Source organism: Ictalurus furcatus, chromosome 22 (assembly GCF_023375685.1).
Source record: "Ictalurus furcatus strain D&B chromosome 22, Billie_1.0, whole genome shotgun sequence".
Classification (NCBI taxonomy): Eukaryota; Metazoa; Chordata; class Actinopteri; order Siluriformes; family Ictaluridae; genus Ictalurus; species Ictalurus furcatus.
The window spans coordinates 4157866-4185721 of NC_071276.1; the positions used below are offsets into that span (position 1 = coordinate 4157866).

The window sequence follows — 27856 nt, forward strand, 5'->3', positions numbered from 1 at the left end:
CTGGAACCCTGTCCAGGGTGTACTCCGCCTTGTGCCTGATGCTTCCTGGGACCCTGAAAAGGAGTATGTGGTTGAAGATGGATGGATAATATAGTATGAAACCACATGTACTGAGAGCCTTTTGTCAGTGTGTAACATTGTCGTGTCCATGTTGGGAAGCTTCTGCCTGATTCATTCCTGTTTCTTTGACATTTTTATGCTTTTTTTTGTCAGCCCTCATTAGTCAATTTGGTGGTTACTTTTATGCAAAGTGACTTACTTAGAAAGAATCCAAGTTGAAGCTGAGCTCAAACCCAACTATCAGGTATCTGAGAATGTGATTATGTAAGGAACAAAGCTCACTTTTACAGGAAAATAATCAAAGATGAGGTGGTGTGATGTCACATCCCAAAGTGTTTTATTCCCCTTATAGTGTTAGACTGTAATGTTACAAACATAAAAATGTTTTCGGAACATTTCTCACACAACATTCACACAAAAGGTTAGTGAAAATGTCCCTATACACTTAATGTTGCAGTAATAGTGTGTAAATGTCGACAGATTATATGGTCTCAAGAAAAGTTACTAGAACTGTAACACTTTTGTTAGCTGACACGGTGCAAGTGTGGCTTTCTCTCAGCCCTGGGATTTGAACCAAAACATTTCCATTACTAGCATCTAGCAACTAGCATTAAGCTACCACCTTATATAAAAATACTAAAAAGTACTATTGCAGGTCTGGACTATTTTTTCCTTCTACAGTCTGAAATTTTACAGCACTGATTATCTAATCAAATCATTCTGCACATCAACACTAATGCACCACTGAAAGAAACAGTATTATCCTTTCATTTTGTGGCAGGGTAAGTAATTTGGCTATCCTATTGGTTCTGCTTGGGATATGGTTTCGGCAGAGCAAATGGGATGAGAGCTACCCGATTATTTAAGGACCCTTATTTTAGTAAGCACATAGGTGTCTTGGTGATTCCGAGTCCCTCGCTCCCCTGGCATTTCCGGGTTTCCGCGTACGTTATGAGGTGAATACCGCAAGGCTAATTTGCGCTGGTGGCGCGTGCACGGTAGCGAATCGGTGCCAGTGATCGCAACATTTAGCTGGTGGCTGAATGATGAGTATGTATGTCGAGCCGCGGTGCCTGTGAGTAATTATACAACTTCGCGTCTGGTGTTTGTTCAATCTAAGGGTAAGTGTACCTCCCTTTTTCACATTGGAACTTGGTAGATTTAGGTTGACACTCTGATCTTTGTGTTAAGGTGAGAGTGCGGAGTTGAGCTAAGTCTTTAAGACGAACTCCTCCTAGCCAAAGACGCTACATGTGACGCCGCTGCTGTTTTGCTTTACCTGTATAGATGATGGATGGGGTGTGTGTGTGTGTCCCGCTAGGTTTAGGACTAAGCCTGCGGCCTCACTGACTCGCTTCAGAATCAACATTATGCCGAAAAGTGTGAAGGAAAAGCACAGAGATAACACAAACTACCCATCTGTGCCTTGGTGAACACACTCGAGCAATCCACACACATATTTTCACACTCTAGATATCATACATATAACAACTGTGTGTGTATGTATGTATGTATGTATGTATGTACAGTATCTCACAAAAGTGAGTACACCAATCACATTTTTGTAAATATTTGATTATCTCTTCATGTGACAACACTGAAGAAATGACACTTTGCTACAATGTAAAGTAGTGAGTGTACAGCTGTTGTATCAGTATAAATTCGCCGTCCCCTCAAAATAACTCAACACACAGCCATTAATGTCTAAACCGCTGGCAACAAAAGTGAGTACACCCCTAAGTGAAAAGCACTGACAGGCTGACCCCCCACCCCTTCAACCTCTGCAGCGATGCTGGCAGCACTCATACGTCTATTTCCCAAAGACAACCTCTGGATATGATGCTGAGCATGTGGACTCAACTTCTTTGGTCGACCATGGCGAGGCCTGTTCTGAGTGGAACCTGTCCTGTTAAACCGCTGTATGGTCTTGGCCACCGTGCTGCAGCTCAGTGTCAGGGTCTTGGCAATCCTCTTATAGCCTAGGCCATATTTATGTAGAGCAACAATTCGATGACACCAAATTTAACCCCTTTCGCCCCGACACTAGCGTTCATTCCGCCGGCGGAATGGAAAACGACTTATCGGACATTTTCAATTAGTATAAACAAATGAACTATTGTATCACCGCAGTTCTGGTACAAGATTAGTCAGGACGCTTGTGGCTTTCTGTGTGTACAGTTTTATGTCTGTATGCTTAACTGCTGATGAGCAGGGGGATGGGAAACGGGCGGAGTTTGAGCTCCCTGCTGGGCAAGCAATTCACACCTCTCCAGGAAAACATTGGGACAAAGATAATTTCGAGAGCACGACTAAAGCTTTTTTTAATAGTTAAACACCGTATACATCTGCCACAATAAAATTATAACATTTAAACCAAGGATCTGACTTGTATAAACGTTTACTACCTTACACTACCTACATAGACGAAAATCCATTTCGCTCGCGGTTTTATAAATCATGCACATTTCCATCGGTATAAAGTCCATCAGCTTTATTGAAGAAAACAAATCCATATTTTGTCGCAAATGTCCTCTTCAAATGCATTAAGTGTTTTGGTATCCTACCCCTCTGGAACTTAGTAATTAGCCATAAACTGAACTGACACACCATCTTAAAAAAAAACAAACAAACAAAAAAAAAGCTAATCTGCTTTAGCTATGCTGAAAACCCGCCTCCTAAATTATAATCAGGCAGTCTAACTTGATTGACACCCACTTGGACCAATTGTAGATACTTCTAGCTTTCAAACGAGCCCAAACTCGACATGATTAACCACTCAGAGGCTGAGAAAATCAAATGCGTAATTACACAAGCTGTACACTCACTACTTTACATTGTAGCAAAGTGTCATTTCTTCAGTGTTGTCACATGAAAAGATATAATCAAATATTTACAAAAATGTGAGGGGTGTACTCACTTTTGTGAGATACTGTATGTATGACTCCACAGTGTGGATGAAGTGTGTGTGTGATGCTGAAGACCACACACACACATCTGGAGTCTGTAAGGGGACACACTGTTCCATTGCGCTGCAGTTTACAAACCAAGTGTGAGAGCTTCTGATCGAGACAACACTGTTAATGGATCACACACATAATACAGGTGTGACACTCATATATATACACACTTACACTCACCGTCTACTTTATTAGGAATGCCTGTACAATCATGCACATTCATGCAGTTACCTAAGCTGTTGGCCTGATTTTTTTCATTGCGCTGCTGCAACATGATTGGCTGATTAGATCTGTGCATGAATGTGCATGTGTACAGGTGTCCCTAATAAAGTGGATGGTGATAATGACCAGAATTTTTTCTTTCTATGTCTTCCCTCTTCAACTTATTTTATTCTCTTTTCTTATTTATCATCTCTCATTCAGTCTTCCACAGTGTAAAAATTGACCACCCCCACGTTCACTTTATCCTTCTTAGTCTGAAACTTTTTAAATAAACTTTCCTAACTTTTCTAAGTCTTCTATTTTCAAACTTCCCCTAATGGGAAAATGACCATACTTATTCCACTTCTCTAGATACCGGACCAAATGGTCCCCATATTTGATCTGCATCTGCTTTGCAAATCCCCAAAGTTCCTGGTGTGAACTCATGCTGTTACCCATCCTTTATAATTTCTATTTCTCTCTTAAGACCCAAACTGAAGTCCCTGACTGTCTTAAAAAGTAGCAAAGAAGAATGGTTCGTAAACGTTTACTTTACAGGTCCCTGACCTTTACTGCAGATTCACAAGGAGCCCCTGACTCCTAGGCAGTCCCAGACTCCCAAAGGAAACAATACTGACCGTCAGATGGCTGTTCCAAATCTGGATTCAGGATTAGGTCACCGTCGCTTCTCCCTCGCAGCAAAATTGGCCTCCTATACATCAAACTGAGAAAGGATATTCCTCAGGCCCGTGGTCTCTTATTCAGAAGTCCTGGACTCCCCCTTGCACGGTTTCAGCCCCAAATCCTGCGAAGGATATTCTAATCTCGGACCAAGCCCCCAAGTAATGTTGGATATTTTTTACTTTAATGATCTAGTCTAGGATAATTTAATATAGAAAAGAGTCAAATAACAGCATTGAATCCTTTTACTGACAAAAGCTTTTGGTCCCCCGTCCCTTCAACATAGAGTATGAAGAGACAAGAGCTGATTTGTTCTGCTGAAACTGCTAAAAGTACAAAATGTTACAGACAGTTCAAACATTGGGTTACACGAGTTAAAGAAGAACATAAAGTTTTCTTAAAAGGTACAGAATAATATCAAATTTTCCACTAATCACAACTTGATTTCCTTTCTTTGATTTCACACATACTAGAACTATAGACAATGCACAATTATCTTTACCAGCTCCAGTAATACCACTGGATTGAAGAGACCAAAGCACTGCCTCCTGTTGGCTTTGAGTCCAAGTCACCTTTGTCCAGAATGTCTCCCTTCTCATGAGTAAGAATGTGTAGAGGACTTGGGTGTTTCCCCTGCCCCAGTTGTGATGGTGGTAGCAAAACTACTTCTGGGTTTCGAGCGAAGTAATTTGGTGCTCATGGTTCTGCCTCCACCTGGCGAAACATCCTGAATGTTTTCACATATGGGATCCATGACAACTTGTGCTTACTTGTGCTTCTATGAAGTCCACAATATCTGGACATTTAGCTGAGTCGTTGCGTCTTTCCTGTAGACCATATGCCACCTTTTGCCATTTATCTCAGAGCTTATAAGGAAGCTTTGCCAGAATGGCTTGCATGTTGGTGGCCAGATTCAGATCATTCATGTAGTGAATGTCCTGCATAACATTGCAGCGACTTCGGAGAAAGAGACCATAATCTCGCAGAGCTTTAGCATCTTCAGATTGTATGACTTTCCATGAGAGCGCCTCACCCATATAAGCGGAAGCTAATTTTACTTAATTGGCAAAGTGTTCTTTGAGCAAAGCCTTTGCCTTTACATAACCTTGTGAAGGAATCGTATGTTGTCAACGACGGATAATCTCCTTAGGTCGCCCTCTGGTGTACTATTCCAGGAAATGCAAACAATCTCCATAACTACTTGCTTTATTTTCCACCACTTCCTCAAATGAGGCATACAATCATGGTAACTTAATGGCTCTCCATCGAAGCTTGGAATGTCCCTTAGTGGAAGTAAAGCAAGGTTACGTTGTTGCATCAGTAGAGAGAAATCTCATTTTGCTTATCAATTTATTGTTTTTCTTTGTTTTGTAATGTATGAGACATGGGCAGGTGTTGTGTGCACAAATGATTCCACTTCAGTGTCAAGAGATTTGATTCCCGTAGTCTTCATCCTAGCTCCCTTTTCTTCAAAAAGTATTATGTTTTAACGTAAGTCTGTGGGCTCCCTGCTGACTCCGCCTACTCTCGTGCACTTTCGGATACACGGTCTCTCTCTCGTGCACTTTCAGACACATTCGGTCTCTCACGCGCACTTTCGGACACACTCGACCTCTCTCACGCGCACTTTCGGTCGGTGAATTTTTTGTTCTTTTCTCGTCACTACGTGGTGGAGGTGTTATTTTCTCTGGCTGTCCATCTGTGCGTCTGTCTGAGATTCTCCCTATAGCCATGTTTCATGGAGGAGAGGTTGTTTGTAGGATTTATGTGGACTTGGCTTCATAACCAGCAGATAAAGTTGATGAATTAGATTTTGGAATTGATCCCAGCATGGCCAAGGTCGTGTGAAAAAGCTAGTTTTATTTGAGCACATGTCCGGATGTGGGTGAACTGAAGTGAGTGTAAATCTGAACTTTGGTCTGAACAGTCTGTGAACGTGAATGAATAGCAGGATAACGTCATCGGAGTAAATAGCCGGTACTGTTTAAAGTAATCTGAACAAATTCTCATGAATCCTTTCCAGGCGTTTTAAAGCAAACTTCTTCCCTTCTGGAACAGTTGTATGGGCAGATGTTGGGTAGCTAGCAAAGGTACCACTACAGATACTGAAGCAGGAAGTCAGTCAGGTCGCATCACTACATCACTCTGCAAGACCCACAGCAGGTTAGTCATCTATCCGAGCTCTGTGGATTCATGTTCATGTTCCTCTGACGTCATCCAGATTTCTGCATGAAAGTAAAACATGACGCGCAGCTTTGTTCCATCTTATAAACACTGCAATTAGATATAATGAACATCTAATACACTTTAGAGTGTGTTTTTACCTCCTGACACTTTCATATGGACCAAACCTTCACCACATTTCTATCCTGACTCAGTGTGTGTATGTCTTGCAGAGTCATCATGATGTGATGTTTTTGTTAGGGTCTAAACCAGAACAGCAGGTTCTGGAGCTGCTCCCGTGTCCCAGACTCGCGCTCGAGGACGCCGCAGTGTCTTCTCGTGTGTGTGTGTGTGTGTGTGTGTGTGTGTGTGTGTGATCCTATACGTCTTTGTCAATATGATCATTCTTCACATATAGGTACACTCCTGGGCAAAAACAAAAAAAGGCAAAATATGAAGCTTTTAATGATCTTAACAGCAAATCATTGGTCAGGAAATTAGCAAGAATTAAACTAGTAGATTAAAATAACTTAGTATTTCTTTAAATGTTTAAGACTTGTGGGTGAATTTGCACACAGCTTTTTATTATTATTATTTTTAAACGTATCGTTATTATTTTAAATGGAATTTTTTACAAATGATTACTTTATCATGATCTCTGACAGCAGTGGCCCAGGTCCCTCTAACACCGCATCTGTATCTTTGGGCTTTACATACTGACAGTGAAGAAAACCCCCAGCCACAGTGTGTATCTGTGCAAAAGTACTCTCATAACTGCATGAAACCAGCATTTCTGCGCAGACATTTAGAAACAAAGCATGCTACTTACTTTTTGCTAAATAAACCTCGAGAGTTTTTTTTGAGAGACATTTAAGACAACTCAGGAGTAGTAAGACTTCTATAACAGTGTAGGAAAACCTAAATAGGAAGTGTCTGGAAGCATCCTACATGGAGAACTCTTGGTAAAAACTTTTGTGAAGATCCACAGTACCCAAAACCTATCCTCAACAGCTAAGCAGTGTAGAGATCAGACACTTGCCCAAAACCCAGGGATAGTGAAAAGAAGGACTACCTCAGGGGGAGAGTTGGACTTACCATTTACTCTATTTGAATTAAAAAGGGCCACATCAAATGCACGGCAAACGACACCAGGGAAAGATGGTATATGCTATAGCATGTTAGATCACATGATGACACCACATTTGATATAGTATTAAGACTGTTCAATGTGGTATGGAATACAGGAAAAATCCCACTAACATGGAAACAGGCAGTTATAGTTCCAATACTCAAACCTGGAAAAGACCTGTCAGATCCAGCAAGCTATAGACCCATAGCATTAACGTCACAGTTAGGCAAAACTATGGAGAGGATAGTAACAGACTAGATCACTATATAGAAAGTAAAGGTCTTCTCTCACCGTATCAGTCAGCATTTCGTAAAGGGATGGGACATTGGATTCTGTATTATGCCTAGAGTCAGAAATTAGGAAAGCTCAGACTAACAAAGAAAGTGTAATTGCTGTATTTTTTGATGTTGAAAAAGCATATGATATGCTTTGGAAGGATGGACTTCTAATTAAACTTGACAAATTAGGAATAACTGGTAAGATATATATATATATATATATATATATATATATATATATATATATATAAAAAATTGGGTATTAGACTTCCTGAACAGAAGAGCAATAGAAGTTAGAGTAGGTGCAGAGTACTCAAATAGGTATGCAGTGGAAAATGGTACCCCACATGGCAGTGTATGTAGCCCAATACTGTTTAATATTATGATTAATGACATATTTGATCAGGTCGGAGGAAATATAGGAAAGTCACTTTATGCGGATGATGGGGCGCTCTGGGTTAGGGGTCGGAATATAGAATATTTAAGAAAGAAAATGCAACAGGCTACAATTATATTGGGATTGCTTTGAAGCTGTGGTTAGGTAGTAAATAAATGATTATGAAATTGAGCTAGCGTTTTGCTTCCTTGGGTGATGACGTCACTTCTTTCACTGACTGCGTTTACATGGACAGTAGTAATCTAATTATTGACCTTATTCTGAGTAAGACATTATTGTGATTAAGGTGTTTACACGAGTCACGTTTAGAATATTCCTTTCATGTTCATGTTTTACATGTTATAGAACATAGATTGATTAACGGCACACGTCATTACGTCCCCACGCCAGGCCGTCCGACGTCCCTCCAGAATTTCACGTATCAACATATAGTTTGTCTTCGTTATGGTACCGTATACAGTTTTGTGTGTTTTTTATTAAAAAATTTTATGAAAGCTTCAAGTGCAGGTAATTATTTGTCGTGCTATACGTGCTAATAGGCGACTGCTTGAAGCCACGGGCTGCGTCCCAAACCGCGTACTTATCTACTATATAGTAGCCGAGATGCATGTATTTCACCTACTATATACATTCATTTCTCCTACTATATAGCAGGTAAGTATGTGGTTTCGTATGTAGCCATGCTCTCTTGTTTGCTGTAAAATGGTTGAGCGCTGCCGTGTGTGTACGTGTCCTGTCGCACAATGTGGTGAGAACTCCTACAAAACATGGTTTCTTAATCAGAGTATCGTCTTAATCGGGTTAATATTGGATTATTGTTTTCTATGTAAATGTACTGACTGAGTTTAGTTTGTTGCAGAGAGAACCCCTGCTGAGGATCAGTTTACAGCAGAACAACACATTTTCCTTTCGTTTTATTTACCATGTTAGATCAGACGCCCTGAGAAGAACAAATGTAACTTATTTGGGATTTGGTAATGGAGAACCCTCAATGTTTGACACAGTGTGTAGATTATTTCCTCCCTGATTAGATCAGCTGTAGTTCAGCGTCCATCCCAAGAGGTCAATAGACACTTGGTTTACAGCTAAAAGCTCCTCTTAGTGTATAATCCAATCTTTAGAAGAGTCCATGCTGACATTCAATTATAATGTTAATGTGTGTTTAACCATTAAACTGCTCTCTGTATGAACACTTGTAAACCTTGAAAACATTTAGTTACTCTAATTCTAATGTGGGTGTATATATTATTTAAAAAAAAAAATTATATATATATATATATATATATATATACACACACACATATATACACACACACACACTGAGATTAACTGGGTGATTTAAGAGACAGGAAGATCTGTCTGAGAATATGAAATGTCCACAATGTCCCTCCACACCGGGGGAGTCTGCTTTAGTAATTCACTACATTTGCTTCTTTACAGAATAACTGACACTCTACCGAAAATACTGGAAAGCACTAATGAACAGATTGTACTGTAGAGTTCTGCATTCCACACTTTTAATTTTAACCATTAACCTGTTTTTTATAACCCCCCCCCCCCTTTCCCCAGAACGATCAACACCAGCCATCATGCATCTTTGTGCAGCAGTGATATTACCGCTACGTAAGGACTTTTATTTTGTATGTGTGTACTGAAGCAGCATGTGCTGTGATGGGAATGAATAAAAATCTCTCTCTCTCTCAGTCCCCTGTGTGGTGCTGTCCTTAGACAGACAAATGGTGTTTGGGAATCTGGATGAGTCTGCGTCTCTCCCCTGTACTGTGCAGTGCTCTGGTGAACTGACCTGGACCAGGTTTCAGAAGCAGGACGATGTTCTGGTCAGGTGTAGCAGTGTCTCGTGCTGGGTTAAACACAGGTTTATTCTCCCTTATGAACAGTACCTGAACGGGAATTCCTCCCTGACGATGCTGAAAGCTGCTTACAGCCTTCGAGGACTCTACATGGCCAAGTGTGTCTCTGAGACAGTCTGTGAAGTCGTCTTTACATTGTCTCGTGAGTATTTATACTGAACATTTATTATTGCTCTACTGTTACTTACAGTTATATTTATATTGCACTTTTCTAGATACTCAAAGCGCTTTACATAGAATTGGGGGGAGTCTCCTTAACCACTACTAGTGTGTATCCTCGACCTGGATGATGTGATGGCAGCCATATTGTTCCAGAACTCCCACCACACACCCACTATTAGTGGAGAGGAGAGAGTGATGTAGCCAGTTCAGGGATTGAGATTATTAGGGGGTGATGGAGAGGGTCAGTGGGGGAATTTGGGGAGGACCCCGGGGTCATGTTCACATCAAACATCAGAATGAAGAAACAGTCTGACCTCTGTGACTTTAACCGTGGCTGGGCTGTTGGTACCAATTCAATTCAATTCAATTCAATTTTATTTGTATAGCGCTTTTTACAATAGACATTGTCTCAAAGCAGCTTTACAGAAATATCAACATGGTATACAGATATTAAAGGTGTGAATTTATCCCAACTGAGCAAGCCACTGAATGGCGACGGTGGCAAGGAAAAACTCCCTAAGATGTTTTAAGAGGAAGAAACCTTGAGAGGAACCCGACTCAGAAGGGAACCCATCCTCATCTGGGTAACAATAGATAATGTGAAAAAGTTCATTATGGATTTATATGAAGTCTGTATGGCCTTAGAAGCAGGCGTAGTCCCAGCAGTCTGGAATTAGAGAAGATTTGAGCTCCATCCAGAGGCAGAAAGAATCTGGATCTGTAGTATCTCCATAAATTTGTGTGGGGCTCGGCGAAAGGAGAGAGGGAGAAAAAAGATTATTATGACTGCGAAGTAGTAGAACAGAATCTAGTCAGGGTAGGCTTGAGTAAACAAATACGTTTTAAGCCTAGACTTAAACACTGAGACTGTGTCTGAGTCCCGAACACTAATTGGAAGACTTCCATAACTGTGGGGCTCTATAAGAGAAAGCTCTTCCACCTGCTGTAGCCTTCACTATTCGAGGTACCGTCAAATAGCCTGCATCTTTTGATCTAAGTAGGCGTGGCGGATCATCTAAAACCAAAAGGTCGCTTAGATATTGTGGCGCGAGACTGTTTAGTGCTTTATAGGTTAATAAAAGTATTTTATAGTTAATGCGAGATTTTACTGGGAGCCAATGCAGTACTGATAATATTGGTGTGATATGGTCGTATCTTCTAGTTCTAGTTAGGACTCTAGCAGCTGCATTCTGGACTAACTGGAGCTTGTTTATATTCCTACTGGAACATCCAGACAGTAAGGCATTACAGTAATCTAATCTAGAGGTGACGAATGCATGAACTAGTATTTCCGCATCATGTAGTGACAATATGTTTCTTATTTTAGAAATATTTCTGAGATGAAAGAAGACTATCCTAGTAATATTATCTACATGAGCATCAAATGATAGGCTGGAGTCAATAATCACTCCAAGGTCTTTTACTGCTGCACATGATGAAACAGAAAGTCCATCCAGAGTAACCATGTGATCAGAAAGATTACTTCTAGCTACACGTGGGCCTAATAAAAGTATTTCTGTTTTATCAGAATTAAGTAGAAGGAAGTTAGTTAACATCCAACGTCTAATGTCCTTTACACAATCCTCAACTTTACTAAGCTTCTGTCTGTCCTCTGGCTTCGCTGAAACATACAACTGTGTATCATCAGCATAACAGTGGAAGCTAATTCCATGTTTACGAATAATTTGACCTAGGGGTAGCATATATAAAGTAAAGAGCAGTGGGCCTAAAACAGAACCCTGTGGAACTCCAAAAGTAACCTCAGTACGCACGGAGAAATCACCATTTACATCTACGAACTGATAACGATCGGTCAGATAAGACCTGAGCCAGGAGAGGATTGTTCCCTTAATACCAACAACATTTTCTAATCTATCAAGGAGAATAGTGTGATCTATAGTATCAAAAGCTGCACTAAGGTCGAGTAACACAAGCAGCGAGACACAACCCTGATCGTAGGTCAGTAGTAGGTCATTTACTACTTTAACTAACGCTGTCTCTGTGCTATGATGAGGTCTAAATCCTGACTGATACATTTCATGAATGTTATTCCTATCTAAGTACGAGCATAGCTGCTGTGTACAACCTTTTCTAAAATCTTAGAGATGAAGGGGAGATTTGATATTGGTCTATAGCTGGACAATTGAGACGGGTCAAGATCAGGTTTTTTTAATCAAGGGTTTAATAACTGCTAATTTAAGTGACTTAGGTACATAGCCAGTGCTTAGGGAAGAATTGATTATATTTAAAAGTGGTTCAATTACTCCTGGACAAATCTGTTTAAACAAACATGTAGGTACGGGATCTAGTATGCAAGTTGATGAACTGGCTGAAGGGATTAATGTAGCTAGTTCGGTCTCTCTAAGCGGAGCAAAACACTCTAAACATTGATCTGATATTGCTACATTGTCATGTAATGGGTTTGTTACAGTACTGTCCGGTTTTAATTTAATGGCCTGTATTTCACGTCTAATATTTTCAACCTTATCAATGAAAAATTTCATGAAATCTTCACTGCTATGTAATGATTGAGTGTTCCTCTCTGTAGTGGTTTTATTCCTAGTTAATTTTGCTACTGTGTTGAAAAGGAATCTAGAATTGTTTTTGTTGTCTCCTATTAAGGTGGAGAAATAGATTTTTCTAGCATCGCCAAGAGATTTCCTATATTTCAGTAGGCTCTCCTTCCATGCTGTTTGAAATATCACCAGTTTGGTTTGACGCCATTTACGTTCTAATTGTCGAGTTGTCTGTTTTAAGGTTCGCGTTTGATCGTTATACCAGGGTGCTAATTTTTTTTCTCTAATTATTTTCCTTTTGAGTGGAGCCACTCTATCTAGCGTGTAGCGGAGTGTTGACTCCAAGCTTTCAGTCGCCTGATCGAGTTCTATGGGATCTGACGGTGATCCAAATCTAATTGATGTTTCTGCGAGGTTATTTATGAAGCTCGGTGCAGTAGCTGATGTGTAGGTACGTTTTATGCGGTGGCGAGGTGGAAATATTATGATCAATACGTATTATGAACGAGATAAGATAATGGTCTGAGACAACTTCAGACTGCGGAAAAATTATAATATTTTCTATACTTAGTCCGTATGTTAGTATGAGGTCAAGAGTGTGACCACCATTATGAGTAGGCCCGATTACGTTCTGATTAATCCCTACTGCATCTAAGATGGACACAACCGCTAATCTTAGAGGGTCTTCCAGGTTATCAAAATGAATATTAAAGTCTCCAACGATTAATGCTTTATCTACAGACACAACCAGGTTTGAGACAAAGTCTGCAAATTCACTAAGAAATTCAGTATATGGCCCTGGGTGTCTGTAAATAATAATTAGAGGAATTGACTTATTTTTTGTGGCTACATAACTTATACTGGTATAAAGAATTTCAAAAGAATTAAATTTATGCTTCGGTTTTTGTGTGACGACTAGATTTTTACTATGGATGAGACCAACACCTCCTCCTCTACCATTTGAACGAGGCTGATGTACATAACTGTATCCAGGAGGACTGGCTTCATTTAATGCTATGTACTCGTTTGGTTTAATCCAAGTTTCTGTTAAACACATTTAAATTACATTCCTGATCAGTAATGATGTCGTTAACAATAAGAGCCTTAGACGCAAGAGATCTAATGTTTAATAGTTCTAGCCTCAGATCAAAAGTGCTGGCTGTGCATTCAATATGATTTAATTTTATGTTAATTAGGTTACGAAGATAGACTTTCCGAGATTTCCTATATATTTGTATAGCTCGGGGAACAGACACAGTCTCTATAGTATGTATTACCGGTGCCGGATTTTTAATTGAACATTGATTATACTTAATGTTATTATTGGAAGATGTACTTACGGTAGGCAGTCACTTGGAGTGTAGCGCCTTGGAGATGTTGTCTGACAGCAGTTCCGCTCCAAGGCTGCTGGGGTGCAGGCCATCAGGACGAAACAACCTAGGACGCTCCCAGAACAGATTCCAGTTATTGACAAACACCAGATTCTGCTCATTACACCAAGAGACTAACCAATCATTTAATGCTAGAAGTCTACTGAACTTTTCTGCTCCACGTCTGTATGTGGGAAGAGGTCCAGAGACTATGATCTTCGCGGTGGGTGATCTGCCTCGTACCGTCAACCAGATGGGCTGGTTTGAGTATTTCAGAAACTGCTGATCTCCTGCTGGGATTTTCACACACAACACTCTCTAGAGATTACACACAGTGGTGTGAAAAACAAAAAACAGGAATCTGAGGTTATTATAGGCACAGACTCGCCAAGTCTGAACAGTTGAAGATTGGAGAAAGGCCAGGTGATTTATTTTTATTTATTTATTTATTTTTTTTACATATTCAGTCTCGAACTGTCCAGTTTGGGTGAGCCTGTGCCCATGATAGCCTCATATACCTGTTCTTGGGTGACAGGAGTGGAACCTGATGTGGTCTTCTGCTGCATGTGTACATGTGTTCCTAATAAAGTGGACAGTGACTATAGCTTCATGTTATTAATACACTGATGGTAATTCTGACACTCATACAGACATGTACATGTAATGAGTATTTTCTAAAGACAGAGGCTAATACACTGGGTGGACCACAGACATGGAGATACAGTTCCCACCAAAAGTATTGGAACATTTTTTTTTCCCCTCTCAATATACACTGAATACATTTGGGTTTGAGATCAAAAGATAGATATGAGGCGATGGATCAGAATTTCAGCTTTCATTTCCTCATATTTACATCTAGATGTGTTACACAACTCAGAACATGGCACCTTCGGTGACACACTACCCAGTTTGGGTATGAGCAAAAGTATTGGAACATATAGTCTTAAAGAAAATAACACGCAATATTTGGTTGCATTTTTCTTACTTGCAGTAACTGCATCAATCCTGCGACTCACTGACACCACACTGCTGGTTTCTTCTGTGAAACTTTTCTAGGTTTTTACCACAGCCTCTTGCAGTTGTTGTCCCATGTTGAAATGGAAGTGTGTTTTGGATCGTTGTCTTGCTGCATGATGAACTTCCTCCTGATTAATTTAGATGCATTTCTCTGTAAATTGGTAACAATGTTCTTGTAAACTTCTGACTTCATTTTGCTGCTACTTATGAGTTCCATCATCAATAAAGATTAGTGAGAATGTTCCAGAAGCAGCCATGCAAGCCCAAACCATGACACTACCCCCACCATGTTTCACAGATGAGCTTGTATGCTCTGGTTCAAGAGCAGATCCTTTCTTTCTTCACACTTTGGCCTTTCCATGACATTGGTAGAGGTTCATCTTGATTCCAGATCTTTTGTGACTCTTCTCTGTCTGATTCTTACTGCTGATTTGTAGTTTGCATCGTGTGGTGTGATCTCTATATTTCTGCTCTCGAAGTCTTCTTCAAATGGTGGATTGTGATACCTTCACCCCTGCCATCAGGTTGGTGATGTCACTGACTGTTGTTTTGGGGGGTTTTTTCACAGCTCTCAGAATGGTTGTAATCAGCTGTTGTTGTTGTTTTCCTTGGTCGACCCGTTCGGTGTCTGTTGCTCAGTACGCCAGCGGTTTCTATCTTTTTCAGGACATTCCAAATGGTTGTATTGGTTATACCCAATGCTTATGTAATGCCTCTGATAGATTTTCCCTCTTTTCTCATCGTCAAAATGGTTCGCTTTTCTCCCATAGACAGCTCTCTGATCTTCATGTTGGTTTATCCTTTAATAACAAATGCCTTTACAGGCAATCCCAGAGCTCAAACATGGATTCTTTAATTGTTTAAAGATTTGATCTAACAGGATACACCTAGGTAACAAGAAACCCCTTTCAATCACATGTTCCAATATTTTTGATTACTTGAGAAAATGGGTGGTTTCAAACAAAAGGTCCCAAGTTGTGTAACACATGTTAGATGTAAACATCAGGAAATGAAAGCTGAAATTCTGATCCATAATCTCACATCCGTCTTTTGATCTTGAACCCAAATGTCTTCAGACAAAAGACCTTGCTGTTCCAATACTTTTGGAGGGGACTGTATTTGTTAGGGCTAGAGGACGGACTGTGTGAATGCTAACAGCAGCATGGACTGTCCCAGCCACTCTCAGAGCCATGTGTTCATCAGAATGGTGGAGAGCTCTCCCATCTCCCAGACTGTCTGCCCTGCTGTCAGACTGCTAGCTGGAAAACCACCAAAGAATGACCCATGCATGTCAGGGTGGTAATCTCATGATCCCTCATCAGCAGGTCATCAGTACATCTGCACTCACACATTCTCATTTTATTTCCTCTCCTTAGCTCTAGAGATGACCCATGTGATTACCCCAGGTGAACCCATAGATGTGTACTTACCCCTGACTGACATGGTGGAGGTGATATTTACTGCGAGTGGTGCCGTACAACCATCACACCCACAGATCTGCACCGTGGATAAGGAGAAGATCCAGTGCAGTCCAGAATATAAAGAGAGAGCATCTCTCCTCAACACTCTTCAGATTAAAGATGGAGATGTCTCTGACAGTGGGAACTACACAGTACGGGATAAAGTCAATGACGAGACTTTAGCCATTGTGACGGTCCATATGAGAGGTAAGAATGACTTAAAAATCATCATATATGTATATGGTATATTACATACCCTTGACCTGTATCTTATGATTTTATACATTGTGCTCCTGACACATGATTGGCTGATTGGATCATTACATGAATGTGCAGATGTCGAGATGTTCCTAAAGAAATGCTCTGTGAGTTTGTATACATGCGCTATATCATTGCTATACCTTTTAAACATTGATTGGGTTTCAATTTATATGTGAATGTCTGGACTGGTCACTTCTCCATGACTTTTCCATGAGACTGGAGGTGTGTGCGTGTGGTGTAGAGGTGCGTGTGGTGTAGTCTGATCAGTGAGAGAAACAGCTCTTCTCAGAATAGCTTTATCGTGACCCTCACTGTCATAGCGTGATGGAGCCTGAGTGTTTGTATCAGTGCAGTAAAGAGCACGGAACGTGTAAATTTCACCACAGCAGGTGTTGTGCAGTCTCTGTGTAATTCAGTGTAACCTCTGTGTGTTAATACACAGCAAGAAAGAGCACGTCTCCCTGCAGAACACACTGGATTCAGTTCTAGAGCGCTCAGAGAGCACATCTAGTTAATAAAGCAGGAAGTCAGTCAGGCTACATCACAACATCACTCTGCAAGACCCACACCAGTTCTCCATCAGTGATGGAATGAATCAATAAGAGCTCTGTAGATCTGTATCGGTGTCTGTATCCTCTGGTGTCACCTACCTTTCTGTATGGAAGTCCAGATCAGCACACTGCTTTAATTCACTTTAAAAGCACCGTAAGCCTTTATGTCTAAATTACAACTGGTGCAGTGTAAAGTAGAAATAAAGTCTGATGTGTTTGGAGTGTATTTTTACCTCCTGACACTTTCATATGGATCAAACCTTCACCTCATGAACACCATTTCTATCCTGACTCAGTATGGGGATGTCTTGCAGAGTCATCATGTTGTGATGTTTTTGTTAGGGTCTGAACCAGAACAGCCGAGTTCTGGAGCTGCTCCCGTGTCCCAGACTCGTGTTCGAGGACGCCGCAGTGTCTCCTCTGGTACGTGTCTGTCTGTGTGTGTCTGTGTGTGTCTGTCTGTGTGTGTGTGTCTGTCTGTGTGTGTGTGTCTGTCTGTGTGTGTGTGTCTGTCTGTGTGTGTGTGTGTCTGTGTGTGTGTCTGCCTATCCAAGGAGCTTGCAATTTTTCAAAATTGCTGCAGGTTTGGGCCGAGACGTGTCATGTGACATCGTCACAACGCACACTCAGCCAAAGCCCTCCTAGATTCACATGCATCAAACATGAGTACAGCTAAAAGTTTACCAACAAACATCACTGCAGAATATTCTAGTAGTTTTCTGCAAAAAAAAAAAGTAACAAAATCGAGCATTTTTGGTCACAGTAATAATAATAAAAAAAAACCCTCTGAAATCCTGTACGGACTGATTAATAACTAAAACGCAGAGCTGCTGGGGTTCAGGGACAAAACATTCTGAGTCTGTAAATAATGTGTGTGATGTTATAATGTTTGTGTGTGTTGCAGAGGAGAATCCGTGTCCAGAATTTAAGCAGGAGAGATCTATGCCAGCGTGGGGGATTACACTGATAGCACTGATGTCACTGGTCATGGCTGTGATGATGGGAGTGATAGTTTATCAGCCGAAAGAAATTCAGCAGCTCCAGAAAAATCCTGCAGACACCGAACTCACACCGACCCAAACTAATGGAGATGCCAAACACAATCCAGGAGAAGAACTTGAAGTACTCACTCACTCCTCAAACACTGGAAGTTAGACTCTGTCGTTTATTTTGTTAGGTGGTGAATAGAATAAACAGCTCTGAAGGAAAGAGAGATGAAAATTAGATTAAGATTCTATAAACAATAGAAATATTTTAGTAACCGTGTGTCAGAAAGCTGTCTCACACACTCCTGCATGTTCTCTTCCTCTCTCTTACACTACAGTAGAGTATAAAAGCTGAATAAGAGCTCAGAGCTGTTTAGAGATGATCCTCTGAAGCACCGTTTATTGCCTAAATACAGTCCATCTACTGGGGCCAACTGCATTATATTCACTTTATTCTTTTGAGTTCACTTTAAACATTATATTATATTTAATTATGTATATAATTAATCTCATAAGTAAAGCTTTCCATTTAAAGCTAAACTTCCCCTACACTTAGTTTACATTAAAATATTAAACCTAAACCTACTTTCTCTCCCCTCCCTGTCTCTCTCTCTTGCTCTCTCTCTTTTATTTGCCTTTTCTTCTCTTCAATTTACAACTAAAAGTCTCTTCTTTTCACTCATCTTTTGAAATTTTATCCTTAACTTTTATCCCTTACTGCTTACCATCACTTTTTTGTTAAACTTCGAAACTTTGAAATCCTACAAACAACATTCAGGGTACAAAATCAAGGTACAAAAATGTTCTTAATATGGGTACCATCTCATGTAGGTGTGGAAGAGAATGAAGAAGCAGATGCTTCAGCCAAGAAGACCTTGGAAAATACCTTCAGAAATAGAACTAAATATTACATTAAGCAAATTTGAAAAAAAAGGGTTAAAAATAGCAATAAAAGGAATGTGGCAAGAAATGTGGGAGAAGGAGGAAAAGGGTAAACATTTATATAGTATACAAAGTGAATTAGGCCATGGTCTGGAAATAGAAGGGAAGATCGGTCATTTCCTGTCTTTGTAAAGGACAAAGATGATACAGGCCTCTGTAGTACATGTGGTCCCCCCGAGACAGTGGAGCATGTTTTATTTGAGTGTATCAGATATAATAATGAAAGGTTCATGTTACAAAATCAAATCAAGTCATTAGGTACAAATGTCTTATCACTTCAGAATTTATTAAGAAATTCCCTGCAAGTTCCCAAGAAGTTACTAGCCCTTTTAAAAACAACAAACTAATTAGAAGAATTTAGTCTTATTTATTTACAGTGGCAAGAAAAAGTATGTGAACCTTTTAGAATTTCATGGTTTTCTGCATAAATTTGTCATAAAATGTGATCTGATCTTCATCTAAGTCAAGGGTATTGACAAATATAGTGTGCTAAAAATAATAACACAGAATAAATTCTGATCCCTCCTGTCTTTATTGAACACACTCATTCAACATTCACAATGGCAGTGGAAAAAGTAAGTGAACCCTTAGAATTAATAACTGGTTGACCCCCCCCCTCCCCCCCTTGGCAGCAATAACCTCAGCCAGGTACTTCCTGTTGCTGTGGATCAGACCTGCACATCATTCAGGGGGAATTTTAGCCCATTCTTCCCGAGCCTGAGCTCTTATGGCCAGAGGGGGGGCAAGACTGCGCGCCTCGTAAGCCATAGATGGTGGCCACGTAAACCCTGGCCGAAATGGTGGCCACGTAAAACCTGAGTGTAGAAGGAGCCAACCCTGCTGAGAAACGTTCTTGTAAGAACTCCAGGACTGTAGCTATTGCGCAGTTCACTGGGTCTAGCTGACGTTCCTCACACCACAGGACAAAAAGCCGCCACTTGAGCACATACAATTTCCTTTTGGATGGTGCTCAAGCGTTTAACATGGTCTCTACAACCTCAGTTGTGAGACCAGAATCTATGAGCTGGTGCCCCTCAGGGGCCAGACCCACAGTTTCCATAGTTCTGGCCGAGGGTGATAAATCAGCCCTCCGGCTGACGGTAGGTCCCTGCGGATGGGAATCTCCCAAGGAGTGCCGTCGGGCAGGGAAATTATCTCCGAGAACCATATTCGAGCTGGCCAATAAGGTGCTACTAGCAGCAGATGTAGACGGTCTTGGCGAACTCTCGCTAGAACTTGTGGGAGCAGGGCGATCGGCTGCCCGGAATGTACATTGGACTCACTGACAAGAACTTTCCCTCTGCCCAGAGAAGGATTAGTTGTGCCTGCCTGAACAGGGGGCGTGAACGTAACCCTCCCTGGTGGTTGATATATGAGACCACCGCTGTGTTGTCTGACACAACTAGCACATTGTGACCTCTCAACTGAGGAAGAATAAAAACACCCAAAACTGTATATGGTACCATAACGCAGACGAACTGTATGTTGATGCGTGAAATTCTGGAGGGACGGCGTGGCGCGGTGACGTAATAACGTGTGCCGTTAATCGTTCTATGTTCTATAACATGTAAAACGGGAACATGAAAGGAATATTCTAAAAGCGACTCATGTAAACACCTTAATCACAATATTGTCTTATTCAGAATAAGGTCAATAATTAGATTACTGCTGTCCATGTAAACGTAGTCAGTGATTGAATCGTCCCAATGGTATTTTTGCACTGAAACACTTGGTCTTCCTCACGATCTGTTTGCTCTTCCAGCATCATGATTAAAACTCCCAGATGACTAAAACAGGTTCACACCAGCTATTACACGCGCCCTGTCAATTTCACATCTCGTGGGAATTTAAGCAATTTAGTTATTTTTCTTGTATGTCATTAGTGTTTTATTTTTATTCAGTCTACAGCATGTTGAACAAGTTTACATTGAAAATGTGCCTCATCAAAAAATAATTCCGTGTTTTTTTTTAAATACATTTTTGTATTTTGTTTAAAAGTTTTAAAGACGTATTTTGAATTGTGAAGTTTTATCAAAATAAACTGTTTATACTTCTGAAAGTTTTACAGCATGTTCATCTGAGTTATAATTTCAGTTTGCGTGTGAATGATGTGAAGTTACTGAGAGATTCATCATGAAGCTTTAAATCTGCTGGTCCTGGCTTGATGATCCCGTCTCTGGGAGAGAACACACACTGACATGCCCACACACTGTCACGTGATTCTCTCATCTGTACACGCTCTTCACTCTCTCCATCTCCATTCACCTTTCATTTATTCAGTATTATTCCCGATGCCTTTCACACCGTCCTCTTTATGGTTCTGGTTTAAAACCTCAGGAGAAACAGAAGGCAGAGTGCGAGACGTCCTGCACACAGTGTTGTGTATCTGCAAAACTCCACTTCAATTTTCTACTCCATTCAAACATCAAAGTGCATTATGGGTATTGTACATCATTGCAAGTAGAAATGGGGGAAATGCCGTTAGAGTCATGAAAATAAGCACCCAGTTAAAATTCCTGGAGAAAATCTGGGAATCTGAATATTCCGAGTTGGAAAGTTATGGATGGATAGCTGATAAAGAGGCACAGAGAATGGGAATTATTGATATAGAAGTTAGCCCTAATGCCTATTATACCACCATGATTATATCATTATCCTTCAGATGATCTTCAGGTGAAAAATGTCATTCTAGATAAACAAATGTTTCAAAGGAGATGGCAGTGAGGCAATATCTGGATATGAAATATAGTCACTGTATACAAGTATATACAGATGGATCAAAAGAACCAGAATGTGGACGAACCGCTTCAGCAGTGGTCATTCCTAAATTAAAATATACAATAAGTAAAAGGACATCAAATCTTTGATCTGTACACAACAGAGATGATTGCAGTTTTGTTGGCAGTCCAGTGGGTGGAGGACATGAGTCATCTTGTTGTGGTAACCTGCTCAGACTCCTATTCTGTGTTAATAAGCATAATGTTTGGTAAATCAACATCGAGACAAGATATAGTCATTGAAATCCTACAAACAACATTCAGGGTACAAAATCAAGGTACAAAAATGTTCTTAATATGGGTACCATATCATGTAGGTGTGGAAGAGAATGAAGAAGCAGATGCTTCAGCCAAGAAGACCTTGGAAAATACCTTCAGAAATAGAACTAAATATTACATTAAGCAAATTCGAAAACAAAGGGTTAAAAATAGCAATAAAAGGAATGTGGCAAGAAATGTGGGAGAAGGAGGGAAAGGGTAAACACTTATACAGGCACACTGGAAAAAGAGCTAAACACAGGTCAACAACAGAAAAATAATGATTATCATGTAGAATGGAAGAGGTTTCAGTTACACTACAGTACACTAATGGAGTTAATGGGATGACTAGTTAATTGATTGTACACATTTCGTGTAAAATACCATCCTCTTCCTCCAGCCTTAGACAGTGGTTAATAATTGTGCTATATAGCGGACCTGTTGGCACAATCACACCCTTCTGTAATTCATGCTTGAATAATTGTGCGTATCCCTTCCTCCTTTTCTGAGGACGGGGGTATTGTTTACAAAACACAGGACGACTATGATTCAGTTTAGACTGATACGGTGTACGTTACCTGTCCTGCGTCGACCTTGTTTAGCCCATAGAGTGCCAGGTATGTTAGCAAGTTCAGAACGAGGGATTCCACCATCACTGTCCGATTTGGAAACTAGAGACAGACAACTGGGAACACACAACTGCGAAGCCCATCATTAACTGTGAGTGACGCATTAAATTTATGCATCAGATCAAGGCCTAGTAAATTAAAAGGTGAATAGTCATCAGGTGATTTACTGTAATACGCAGTGGGTTACACGTGGACACTGAACTGGAATCCCATCAAAAAGCTTTTAGGTATATATATATATATATATATATATATATATATATATATATATATATATATATATATATATATGTATATATATATATATATATATATATATATATATATATAGACAATAATGGTTGTGTCGATCATAATTGGTCAAAAAAAGAAGAGATAACATGAGGTGAAATTGATAAATGGAAATCATGCAATTTAAGTTATAAAATAATGTTATTAAAACTTTTATATTTTAACTGTGATGAAGAGGAAACACTCCAACATTTCCTGCTAGAGTGTTACCGCTCTAAAGATACATGCTAGAAATTAAAAACATTGGTCGTAATATAAAAATTCAATTCAATTCAATTCAATTTTATTTGTATAGCGCTTTTTACAATAGACATTGTCTACTGTGATATGAACAAAAAATTTTATGGTATCTTTAAAGAAAATTGTAATAAATCCTGGCATGACTTCATCTGGTTCATACAATGTTTAACTAAATCTAAGCTATGTAAAAAAAAAAAAGACCTAGAATGACTTTAAACCAAATCTTCATAACCAGTGGTGATAAAGACATTCAAAAAGAATTAAGAAGACTAAAAACACGCATCCTGGTTTAAAGACTCTTCAGTGTGGGACTCTATTTGTATTTTATGGTATCTTGGCTATGTAAGTGTCATATCCCAGTCCAGCCATGACTCAGTTTCCCAAGAAGCAACACACCTCCCACACACGCATGCGCTCACGTTCCCCGGAGTTCTAATCACACACACCTGTCACCAATCTCACACACACTCACACCACAGCATATAGAGACTCTTTCATCACAATGACTTTGCGAAGTATACGTTCAGTAGACTTGTTCTCTGTCGTTTCCCAAGCCGGTGTTTTCTAGTGTTTGTTCGCTTAGTTTCCTTGACCTTAGCTTCCGTTTCCGACTATGAATTCTGCCTTGCCCCCTATTGTTTTGTTCGCCGATCGCCTGACCTCTGCCTGCCTTATGACCACAAACTTTGATCACCCCTTTACCTACGTATTGATCCTGCTGCCCGCTTCTGCTTCCGTGCTCCCTACGGTACGTGACAGAATACTTCGCCTTCCTATGGAAGCCGCGGGTGATCCGCGTTGGCAGCAAGCCATCGACGGCCACGGCCGGCTTATCAGCGACCATGACCAAAGACTAGCCAACCTGACCGAGCAGGTAGCTAGGCCAAATCAAGCCACGGCGTTCGCTACAGCGGCGACTACGCGTTTACCTCCCACCCCGGCGTCGGAGAAATACGACAGGGATCCGGCACGCTGCCGGGGTTTTCTCCTACAATGTTCCCTGTTCTTTTCTACCTACCCAGACATGACGGAGAGTTGGAAGATCATACATTTTATGAAACTTTTGTCCGGGAGAGCTCTGCTCTGGGCAACAGCGGAGCGGGAGCAGGGAAATAGCACCATAACCATGTATGATCAGCTGACGGAGCAATTCCGGACCGTCTTTGATCACTCTTCAGATAACAGGGAGACTGGGGAGGAATTATTAACCCTGAAACAAGGATCACGCTGCGTGGCGGATTATGCTCTCGAGTTTTGCACTGTAGCAGCGAGGAGCAGATGGAACCAACCCGCCCTCAAAACTATGTTTCGCCAGGGATTAAATCCTGACATTGTGACCGAACTGGCATGTCGAGATGACCAACTAACACTCGACTCGCTAATTAGCCTGGCCATTCGCCTGGACCGTCTGCTACAAAGAAGCCGCCCCATACGCCGTGAGGTGGAGGTGGCAGTGCAAGGTCCTCCCGTTGAACCCATGCAGCTGGGTCGGACACGGGTTAGTGTGGAGGAGAGAGAACGATGACGCCGCGAACATTGCTGTTTTTACTGCGGCGAAGAAAGGCACTTCGTTCAACAATGCCCTCTTAAGCAACGCCATGCCCCAGGAGAGAGCACAACCGCTAAGCAACATCAGCCAGGGGTGAGTTTGGTTTCAGCAGCCCAGAGCTCGTTTCAATCTGCATTTGTTATGCCGGTCATATTAGAGTACTCAGGGTTGTCTTGTATTTTAGAAGATCGACTCAGGAACGGTGGGAAATTTCATTGACCAAACCACCATACAGCAGCACAACATCCCCGTCCGTCCACTAATCACACCACGCCGGATTCAAGCTATTGATGGAGCCCCCCTTGGGAGGGGGTTCATTACACACTGCACTGAACCAGTCAACCTCCGCACCAGCGCCCTCCAACAGGAGAGTATGATTTTCCATGTCACTGTGTCTGCCAGACACCCAGTGGTCCTAGGCCTTCCCTGGCTAGAACACCATAACCCAAGAATTTCTTGGACTCAAAAGGAGATAATACACTGGTCCCCTCATTGCATCAAACATTGTCTCCAGACACCTGTGATCAATTAGCAACCACGTCCATAGAGAGCCCTAACAATACGACCACCATCCATATTCCCATTGAATACCAAGACCTCAGCGAAGTGTTTAGTAAAGAAAAGGCTAGAGGATTACCACCTCATCGGCCCTACGACTGCGCCATCCATCTGCTTCCAGGCCTGACACCACCCCGAGGAAGAGTTTACCCACTAACGCAGACTGAGCAGAGAGCTATGGAAGAATACATTCAAGAAGCATTACCCCAGGGTTACATACGACCCTCTACATCCCCAGCATCTACCGGTTTTTTCTTTGTGGAGAAAAAATGAGGAAGGTTACGACCATGCATAGACTATCTGGGCTTAAACCAATGCTGCGTCAAGTATCGCTATCCACTACCGTTAGTACCCATCGCTCTAGAACAGCTGCGCACTGCTACCATTTTCACCAAGTTGGATCTACGCAGCACTTACAACTTAATCCGGATCAGAGAGGGGGACAAGTGGAAAACGGGGTTTAGCACCACGTCCAGGCACTACGAATACTTGGTCATGCCGTATGGGTTTTCTAACGCTCCCTCTGTCTTCCAATGTCTCATCAACGACGTCTTAAGGGACATGCTGGGACATCATGTAATCATGTACATTGATGACATCTTGATCTACTCCAATTCCAAGGAAGAACACATTCACCACGTCCATCAGGTTCTGCAATGATTACTCCAGCACCAGTTGTATGTCAAAGCTGAAAAGTGTGAATTTCATAAGGACACTATTTTATTTCTGGCATACATCATTAGCCCTGAAGGGGTTACCATGGAAAAAGTCAAAAAGTCAAAGCAGTGGTGAACTGGCCTACATCCACAAAGGTGAAGGAGTTACAGAGGTTTCTGGGTTTTGCTAATTTTTACAGACGATTCATCCGGAATTTTAGTGGCATAGCCAATCCTTTGACGTCCTTGCTAAAAGGGAAACCGAAACGCCTGCCATGGAACCCAGCTTCCCAAGCAGCACTTGATCAGCTCAAGAAGGCCTTTACAACTGTCCCCATTATCAAACACCCAGACCCATCTAGACCATTCTTAGTGGAGGTCGACGCATCGGAGACAGGTGTAGGAGCGGTTCTCTCACAACATTTCGGAGAAAGGCCAAAACTCCATCCTGTGGCTTTCTTTTCACGTAAGCTCTCACCCGCCGAAAGAAACTATGACGTGGGCAATCGAGAACTCTTGGCCGTTAAGTTAGCCCCGGAGGAATGGCGGCACTGGTTGGAAGGAGCTACACACCCCTTCGTCATATTCACAGATCACAAGAACTTGGAATATTTACGCACTGCAAAGAGGCTGTCACCCCGTCAAGCCCGATGGTCACTATTTTTTAACAGGTTCCAGTACACCCTGTCATACCGACCAGGATCCAAGAACACGAAAGCCGACGCCCTGTCTCATCTGGACCACACAGAAGTTGTGAATAACCACGAAGAGTGCATCATTCCCCCCTCATGTATCATCAGTGCCCTTGAGTGGGAACTTGATCAAGAATTAGAGAACGTTCCCCAGTCACAAGTTCCCGAAACATGTCCATCAGGAAAACTATTTGTGCCCGAGCATTACCGACAGGAACTCATTATCTGGGCCCACACGGTAGTCGGTACAGGTCACCCAGGGGCACAATGCACATACCATCTGCTACGGGGAAAGTACTGGTGGCCTAATATGGAAAGGGAAGTACACAGAGTGGTGGCATCCTGTTCCTCGTGTGCACAAAGTAAGGTACCACGGACACTTCCTGCTGGCAAGCTCAAGCCCTTACCCTTACCAGAACGCCCCTGGTCACATATATCTGTGGATTTTGTAACCGATCTACCCAAGTCCCAGGGAAACACAACCATTCTTGTCAGTGTGGGCCGATTCTCAAAGTCAGTATGCTTCATTCCACTACATGCCCTGCCCACCGCCTTTATGACAGCTGAGCTACTATTTCAACATGTTTTCAGGTACTTCGGCATTCCGGAGGAGGTAGTCTGCGATGGGGCCCTCAATTCACCTCCAGGGTATGGTCCAGCTTTATGGAAAACATGGGAATCACCATAAATCTCATATCAGGTTATCATCCACAAGCTAATGGCCAAGTGGAACGGGTCAACCAAGAATTAGGCAGATTCCTCCGAACTTTCTGTGCCTCTAACCGCGAAGATTGGAGCAAATTTCTGCCATGGGCCGAGTATGCCCAAAACTCTCTCCAACACTCTGCCACAAATCTCACCCCATTCCAGTGCGTACTTGGATACCAACCTCCACTATTTCCCTGGAATGCGACTCCCACAGAATCACCTGCAGTAGACCATTGGTTCCGATGTATTGAGCAAGTCTGGGCCGACACACACCAGCGCCTGAGACGGATCACACACACATACAAGCGCAAAGCTGATCGCCACCGCAGTAAGCATCCATGTTACCAACTCGGCGATAGAGTATGATTATCCACCAAGGACTTAAGACAACCACATAGCTGTAAGAAACTCAAACCGAGATACACTCGGTCCTTCAAGATCCTCAAACAAATCAATGAGGTTACCTATTGTCTGCATCTACCACGACAGAGCCGCA

General features: G+C 41.5%; 1 protein-coding gene across 7 annotated transcripts; it reads left to right on the forward strand.

Moving 5' to 3' along the window:
* The first annotated feature begins 1007 nt into the window (after positions 1–1007).
* LOC128599043 (uncharacterized) lies at positions 1008–19449 on the forward strand. 7 transcript variants are annotated; one of them, XM_053610384.1, is made up of 7 exons: positions 1008–1181; positions 1382–1489; positions 9436–9489; positions 9571–9879; positions 16179–16469; positions 17417–17497; positions 17979–19449. In XM_053610384.1, exons 3-7 carry the CDS (start codon positions 9456–9458, stop codon positions 18227–18229), a joined length of 966 nt encoding a protein of 321 aa, XP_053466359.1. In that variant the 5' UTR covers positions 1008–1181; positions 1382–1489; positions 9436–9455; the 3' UTR covers positions 18230–19449. The 7 variants fall into 7 exon arrangements, with proteins under 7 accessions (XP_053466359.1, XP_053466360.1, XP_053466365.1 ...); XM_053610388.1 differs by lacking the exons at positions 1008–1181; positions 1382–1489 and adding exons at positions 2972–3162; positions 16599–16627 and having other exon boundaries at positions 17979–18172; XM_053610385.1 differs by lacking the exon at positions 1382–1489.
* The last annotated feature ends 8407 nt before the right edge of the window (positions 19450–27856 follow it).

Bases quoted from the DNA above. Each gene is read 5' to 3' on its own strand.
- LOC128599043 (XM_053610383.1), top strand. From the start codon at position 3,141: ATGGATCACACACATAATACAG. The intron at 3,163-9,435 runs GTGTGACACTCA...CCCTTTCCCCAG, and splicing joins GGATCACACACATAATACAG to AACGATCAACACCAGCCATC. The intron at 9,880-16,178 runs GTGAGTATTTAT...TCCTCTCCTTAG, and splicing joins AGTCGTCTTTACATTGTCTC to CTCTAGAGATGACCCATGTG.